The sequence below is a fragment of the Colossoma macropomum genome, unplaced genomic scaffold (assembly GCF_904425465.1).
Source record: "Colossoma macropomum unplaced genomic scaffold, Colossoma_macropomum, whole genome shotgun sequence".
In the NCBI taxonomy this organism is placed as follows: Eukaryota; Metazoa; Chordata; class Actinopteri; order Characiformes; family Serrasalmidae; genus Colossoma; species Colossoma macropomum.
In genome coordinates, this window is record NW_023494803.1 from 39009341 (window position 1) to 39016977 (window position 7637).

At 38.7% G+C, this 7637-nt stretch overlaps 1 protein-coding gene across 1 annotated transcript; it reads right to left on the reverse strand.

Annotated features, from left to right (window-relative positions):
* Positions 1-2573: 2573 nt before the first annotated feature.
* gsc (goosecoid) lies at positions 2574-6126 on the reverse strand. Its single transcript, XM_036593831.1, has 3 exons — positions 5666-6126; positions 3383-3642; positions 2574-2914 (listed from the first exon to the last, which is right to left on the reverse strand). The coding sequence occupies exons 1-3, from the start codon at positions 5964-5966 to the stop codon at positions 2765-2767; spliced, it is 711 nt and encodes a 236-aa protein (XP_036449724.1). The 5' UTR covers positions 5967-6126; the 3' UTR covers positions 2574-2764.
* Between the last annotated feature and the right edge of the window lie 1511 nt (positions 6127-7637).

Below are 7637 nucleotides of genomic sequence, written 5' to 3' on the forward strand. Positions count from 1 at the left end.
CAGGATGCTCTGAGGCAAAATAGTCCCTAAAACAAACTTGTTTTTCAGATTTAACATAATTTTCCATTATCAGCTTCAATAGAAGAAGAGAATAAAACCTCTTTTTTTGTGTTATACTCCTGGTTCCTATCACCACCACTGTGAAGAAGTCAGAGAAGTTAGATTTATCTACAAAGAACCATTTCACATCAAACCACCATGGATGACTTTGTTTACATCTCTGTGATTTTTTGCAGAAATTTTGGAATTTTAGAAAGTTGGTGGAATTTCCCTTTAAGTCTTGGATTACCATATTGTGTGTGTATAAATATATACACTGTTTAATATACCACTATATATATATATATATATATATATATATATATATATATATATATATATATATATATATATAGTGGTATATTAAACAGGCCTGTGTTAAATCTCCCAGTTACCACTGTGTTTTTTTAATAACTTTTTACCAGAAAAACATCAACATCTTTTTTGTGTAACTGAACAACATTTATTGGTTATTATTATCCACACACACTCACACACACACACACACACATACACACACTCATGAACATCACTGCCACAGTTACTGCTGGAAATGTTGAGATGTTGGCATGTTAAGATAAAAATAAAGGAAAAGAAAAGTTTGCACAGTGCTATAAATGGACCACTTAGTCCATAGGAACATTAAAATCCAAAGGGACAGTAGTGCCGGACACTCAGAGGAGACTCCAGGGGTTTGAACGCAGCAACTTCACCTAAGCTTTAAATGACGGTCAGAAGTGTTTATTACTGTATTTTAGGGTGTACTGACCCTCGCCCAATCCCAGTGGAGGTAACAGGGTTAGTTATTCAGCACTGATGGACTAGTTCGCTCTCTAAAAGGAGGTGTTAATTAACAATACACATTTTGTTTCCTGCTTAACTGTTAAAAATAACACAAGACGCGTTGCCTTTAACTGGACATACAGGTATCGATACTACGTGTTGTTGTTTTTTTTTTACACGTTTTGAGGATCAGTTTTAATCTGTAAATGAAACGTAGGAGAGTAATTAGGCAGCTCGAGCTGCGCTTCTCGTGGGATAGTGGACTTTAGGCTCCCATTTCTCAGAAATTAAAATAAAAATACAGACCTAAAGGCGTCCATCAAAGGCTTGGCGGAATGTTCTATCGTAGCTATAAGTGTGTATATATATATATATATATATATATATATATATATATATATATATATATATATAGTCTAATTGACCTTATTAAAAATGCTACCACCGTCAAAATTCTACGCAGGATATTTTGATAATGTAAATCACCTTATCAGATGATAAATAATAACATCATTAAGCTGAATCTGTCTTAAACACTTGAAGTGAAGGTGAATTAATATTTAAAAATATATAAAATGTTACTGATGACGCGCATGCGCTGTGGGACTGCTCGACTGGTAAGACAAACTGTTAGACCCCCATATTTAGGTTTATATTACTTGTTGATAACAGGTCGATAACGTGACGTCTTTCATCCATCTGACTCACTGAGACTGTGGCTCGAAACGTGTTTTAGCCAAGATTCAGCTTAACATATTTTATTATTATTATTATTATTATTATTATTATTATTATTATTTTCTGACTCATTATTATTATAATTATGGCCTCTAATCACTAAAGGCAATCGAGCCCAACAGTCCACTATCCATCACATAGATTACTGAGCAGATGCAGGTAATCGCTGATATGCAGTTCGTCGATGAAAAGAGATTTTAAATGTCCAGTCTGAGTCCAGCTTTAATATTAGAGCTCAGAACTATCTGATTTAATTTCTTGCCAAATGTGGAAACTGAAACTGTCCTCCTTTGTTCAGATCCAGCTTACGTTAATTAATGCGTGACCAGCTCGTTATTTTAATGGCGAAAAATGGACAAATTGGGAGCAGAATCAGGGAAATTTGGAGAGAAATGGAAAGTCTGTGGTTAAATCCATGCATGAAGTGGCTAAATCTATTCTTCCTCTGTTTTTTGACTAAGTGCGAATTTTTTGATCATAATCGTGTCAAATCCGTAAAGAGTAAACCCGTATATGTTGAGCTAATGACCCTGTTTACAGAGGTCACGTCTCAGCGTGGACACAAGACATAGAAACCTTCAGCCTTCTCACTTTCACAAAGTGCCAGCCTGGCTGCGCAGCCTAGAGCTCAGTTAGTTCTGTGCTTTTAAAAGGCTGGAAGGATTTCAGGCCTTCGCTGTTTCTTATTCGGGCTGAGCCGAGACGTTCAGATGTGGTCTAATATCTAATATGTCACCTCTTTGTTCAGGAGCTCCCATTAACTGAACAGCGAGAAGATTTTTTTTTCTCTGATTTTAACTGATTTTGCTGTTTTAATCCATAAAAGTTCCGACCCTTCACGCACTTGGATGTCGCCACTTTACAAACACATACACCTCACCAAGGACACCATTCTACTCCTCATTTTATCTTAAAAAAATAACAATAATAATAACTTTGACGCGATATAATATTTAATATTCATAAGACGAGACCAAAGTATGTTGATTTTTTTTTTCTGTGTAAAATTTAAATTAATATAAATAACAATATCAATGATAAAGGGAACATTTTTTTTCCTATACATCTGTGCAACAGCATGACAACACACGAGCGTTAAGTTCAGTTCACATGATCATTTACAGCATGTACAAGTCCAGACCGGAGCTGTTTGTTTGTGCAAGATAAAGGAGTGTTATTCTCTTTTTGGAGAGGTGTTTCTTTATCAGCTGTCCGAGTCCGCGTCGCTTTTGCTCTCCTCGGTTTTCTCTGCAGCTGTTTTCGTGGGTTTGTTCCATTTCTGGGTGTTTTCTGATTCCTCGGACGAAGATCTTTTCTGCCTTCTCCATTTCGCTCGTCTGTTTTTGAACCAAACCTGAGCGGAAAATAAACCAGTTTATCAGTGAGTGTGAACGAGTTCTGACCTGCTCTGGGACTAAATTCGTTTAGTTTGTTTATTTGTAAATATGCTCAATTACTGAATTTTAATAGTAGTCTAATAAGAATAAGAATAAGAATGATAATAATGAAAACAATATTAATAATATAACGTGGTATATTTCATTGGATGATTGCGCGCAATTTTTAAATTTTATTTAAAATCTAAATTTCGATTTTTTACTTTTTTTTAAAGAAATTGGTTTATGTAGGTCACAACAGGCTGTATCTGTTTCTGTATCTTTAACTGCCTCCACATTTTTAAAGGAGACCCACACAAATTGAAAAATAATATTCACAATGTGTTTCATTTTTAAAATCTTGATCTGGAAATTTGCTTAAAAATAATAATTTCCTTTTATTCGTGTGGCTGTCCAGGTTAAAACTCAAAGTTTCGTCCGCTCACCTCGACCTTCTCCTCGCGCAGGTGCACCTTCCGTGCTAACTGTTCTCGTGCCCCCACATCCGGGTACTTGGTCTCCTGGAAGAGCCGCTCGAGGGCGTCCAGCTGCTCGTCCGTGAAGATGGTGCGGTGGCGCCTCTTGCGCCTGCACTGCAGCTGGCTAAGCAGGTGCAGATCCGTCCGCGACAGCGAGCCCATGTTCAGGTAGGACACCATCTGATGGGGCACTGGAGACATCAGCACAGAGCCGCTGCTGTCGTAGCCTTCAAAACAGCGCGTGCACAGAGGGTCAGAGTGAGGCCACAACAACAAAAAAGGCTTTAAAGTCCAGACCTTTATTCCATTAATATTTACAGTGTTTGTGTTATCAGAGATTCTTAGCATTTATAGTTTAAAGACATGAATAAACAGTGAAAATGATTTAGACTTTGAGTTGTAGCATTTTGTCTGTTGGCAAGTCGAATTAGATACAATTACATTCAGCACTTAAAACCAGATTCAAATGCTAGTTATATACACTATTTTTCATTTTTTCATCTTAGCTTTTTGCTCTTTTATAGATTATTTTTAAGCACAGATGCAGAGTGTATTATATATCTAAACCAGCCCTATATTATAAAAAACGCTCTACTTTTTACTCCTTCAGTTCCTGCTGTATGTTGTCCGCGTTGTCAATAATCTGGTTGCGCTAAAAAGTTGCGTGCATTGAAATTCCAATAGCGGCCAAACCCAGATTACAGATTACAGTGTAGTATGAACTACACTGGGGAACCCAAATGGACTTGATCAGACACAAACAGTCTATTTGTTTAGATTTAGCAATCTAAACACTTGGTGTGACAAAAGTATGAAACCCATTGGGCTAAATATTTACCCATCTGCTTCTTTATTCTCTGTTCGAGGCCTAATAAGCTGCCCGTGCTCAGGTAGGACCTGCTTAAATCACTCTAACCAAAAATATGAGCTTTCAATATAATTACCTTATAATCGTATTTACATCATCTGAACGCTTTTTATTGCGAGGTTTAAACGCACAGAGCGGCGTGAAGGTGGTAGGCCTGCATGTCTCAGTCCAGCCCAACTTCATCCCTCAGAAAAATGTATTAAAGACCTCTGCAGTCCATTTACAGGACATGAGTTTGGTTTAACGATGTGCTATTTCACAAAATAACCCACAGCCTTAATGAGAAAGATACAAATTTTACAGTGTCTGCGATCAAAAGCCCGTTTCTCCTCTGCACCTTCAGACAGAAACTCCCGCATGGCCAAAGTTCTGAGTGCGCAGTGGAGACCAATATTATAGAATTACTGAAGCATTAATCTCATGTAATTTCAACGCTCCTTAACAAAGCAAATTAATTACAATGAAGTAAAAGAAGCGCTGAGCTAACTTAGCACTAATAATCAGAGCCGTTGGTTATTTAGTGTAACAGAAGGCAGCCAAAAACTTTAATTTGCAGCGTAAAAATATTAGACTTATTGTACTATAAAACAATATCACTGTGCTATGAGCAGTGTTTTGTTTATGTTATTAGTTGATGGTTTTACTTAATATGTAATGCATTCATTAATTAGACGTTAACGTAAGGCTGACATTTTTTATTTTTCTATTTTTGCAAAAAGTTCATTTTTCATTTTTATTTTTTAGATACGTTAAAAATAGCGCTATTTTTATTTTTTAGATACGCTATTTTGGATTAAGCGCAGTCAGACTCGTTTTTGTTTCTTTTGCATATAAATGCTGAGTAATAATGCAGCTGTTAAAGTGTTATAAAAGTCCAATATTTGCTTTGGTTGGAAACTTTGTGCACGAGAGAAAGAGCCAATCTTCAGTCCAAAATCAGCCCATATGATCAATGATAAATTAAAGGGCATGTGAAATACAAATAAATAGAAATGAGCAATGAGAGTCCAAACTCGCTTAAAGACGACAGAAGAAAATTATTATTTTTTTTAAGCATAATTCAAATGTTTTTGACGGTATTGTAGTATTTTTGCATCTGAAATAAATTCACAGCGGATTTGAAAAGAATATTACACTTTTAAAAATACAGATTTCGGAAGTACAACGTAATCATAACTAGGCATTTAAGAACGAGGTTAAAGCCACTTATAAAATGCTGCATATTTCAGCTACATTATATGTTCTATTAGCTCATCTGAGCTCTGAAACAATTCAAACGTTTGCTGAGCGTTTATTTAAATACATGAACCCGGAGTTCCAGGTCACAGTCAAAATAACAGTAAATACAAAACGCATACAATGTAAAGTGGAGGTGGTCTTACCTGTGGGAATGCACGGACACTGGGTGGGCATGGCGCCACAGCACGTTGGGCCACTCGGTCCTTGCACATGAAGCTGCCCGTAGCAGTAGCTGTTGTAGCCGAGCCTGGCTCCGCTGACGGGCGGCAGGCTCGCGGCCGCAGCTCCTGTGGGCGAGTAGAGTCCGTTATAGTCTGCCGCCGAGTACAGCGAGTCCGCCAGGTTGGAGAAGACGAGCGGGGCGCTGCGGTGGAGCAGCGCGGGGTCCTTACAGCTGGGTCTGCCAGCTAGAATACTGTCGATACTGAACATCCCCGCGGGCATCACAGGCAGGACAGAGAGTGAGAGGTGGGGGGCTCAGATAAAGAAGCCTACCTAAAAGTCCTAAAAGTGTTCAAGTATCCGATCAGAGGTCGATGGGTTTCCTCATAGCGGTTGAAAAACAGCAAAAGTTTCCAGCGCCGCAGAAAGAGGAGGAGGGCGAACTGTCTCTGAGGCGTCCAAATGAAGTTTCTCCTGGGTTTTATACCGAGCTGAAGTTTCTCTGACGTCACTCCGAAGGCTTGCTCCCTCTCTCGCTCGCTCTCTCTCTTTTCTTTTCCTCCTTTCTTCCCGCATCACCAGCTCGACATGGGCCGCTTTAGGTTTTAGCGCTCAGTGGTGTGAAAAAGCCCGCAGATCTTTGTGTATTCAGGCTTAATTTGATTAAGTTGATCTGCACTGTTTCGAACAAATAAATAAGCGCTATATTCTTATTTTTATGAATTGAGGTGAACAGACGGATGGGCTGTGTGTGGCAGTTGCGCAAACGTACGTTTAATTTTTGCGCTATATTTGTTCGTCATTTTTTTGATTAAGTTTGTAGATTTTTTTTTTCATTCAGTACTTTATTTGGGTCTATACAGGCCTAAGCAGTCGCTTAGCAACCTCGCGTTCGGGAAATGAAAGAGAAAACAGATATTTCCTACTAATATAAAATTGCGACAAACTTCATTTTTGTTTCATGGAAAACTTAAAGACGTATTTAAGATTGAAACCTCTTAATAGGCGCTGAGTAAAGCTGAACACTGATGAGGCAGATTTCTATTGACCCCCCCAGGGCACCGAGCACCACGCAGATGGATGGGCGCACGTGTTTGTGTGGCCGGATTCCTCAGCATTATGCAGGGCTTTATCTTAAGTGCCTTAATAATGCGTGTTATTTGTAAAACAGTGGGTCTGACACGCTGCGCTGGCTGATCACGCTGAGGAGATGGAGGCAGTTTAGCTCCATCAGTGGGGAGGAAATGCACTTTAAACACCTCCAATAAGCACCGGGCTGAGTGGACATGCTGCGATGAGATAACGCCCATTATCGCCCGTTCAGCAACGCCGCAAATGGACTTATTAAAATCAGAGCGGCTGATCAAATGAAGTTTGCGCGAGGGAGGCGAAGCAGTGCTGCTATTCCATTTAGGCCACAATGTCGCCTCCGTCGTAAACCTCACGCATATGCGGGCAGTAATTGAGGTCTCCTATGATGTTGGGCATCGTGGTGAATTTGTTCTTCTCAGGAACGGATTTGTTTGCTGTTTTGCTAAATGTTCCCATCGCGAGCGAAAATTTCCAACATTATTAAAGTGTCACACAAAAGCGTGGCGGCGGTAATGAAGCAGAAATGACTCGGAATGATACGCTAAACTGAAAAGTAATGCATTGGGTGTAAAGGATGAATCCCATTATGAGATCAGTCAGGCTGTCTTTATGGAGGCCTATAAATTAAAATAATAAAAAGAAAGAAGTCTTAGTCTGGAAACTGGCTAAAGTAAAGTCATTTGGCAACACATCAGTCCTTAAAAGGAGGGTCGAATTAATGCCTGAAATTTACACCTAAAGTGGGACCTGAGGTGTAATTCACTTCATATTAATTTATTCATTTGCCCATGATTACATTGGGCTTCACATTAAAGGACATAATTTAATTACATTTATCTTTTTTATGTTTTATTTTTTCCT

Excerpts from the sequence above, each read along its gene's own strand:
- gsc (XM_036593831.1), bottom strand. The coding sequence starts at position 5,966 with ATGCCCGCGGGGATGTTCAGTATCGACAGTATTCTAGCTGGCAGACCC. Across the intron at positions 3,643-5,665 it reads GTGTCCGTGCATTCCCACAG|GCTACGACAGCAGCGGCTCT; the intron begins GTAAGACCACCT and ends GCTGTTTTGAAG. Across the intron at positions 2,915-3,382 it reads TGCGCGAGGAGAAGGTCGAG|GTTTGGTTCAAAAACAGACG; the intron begins GTGAGCGGACGA and ends TTTTCCGCTCAG.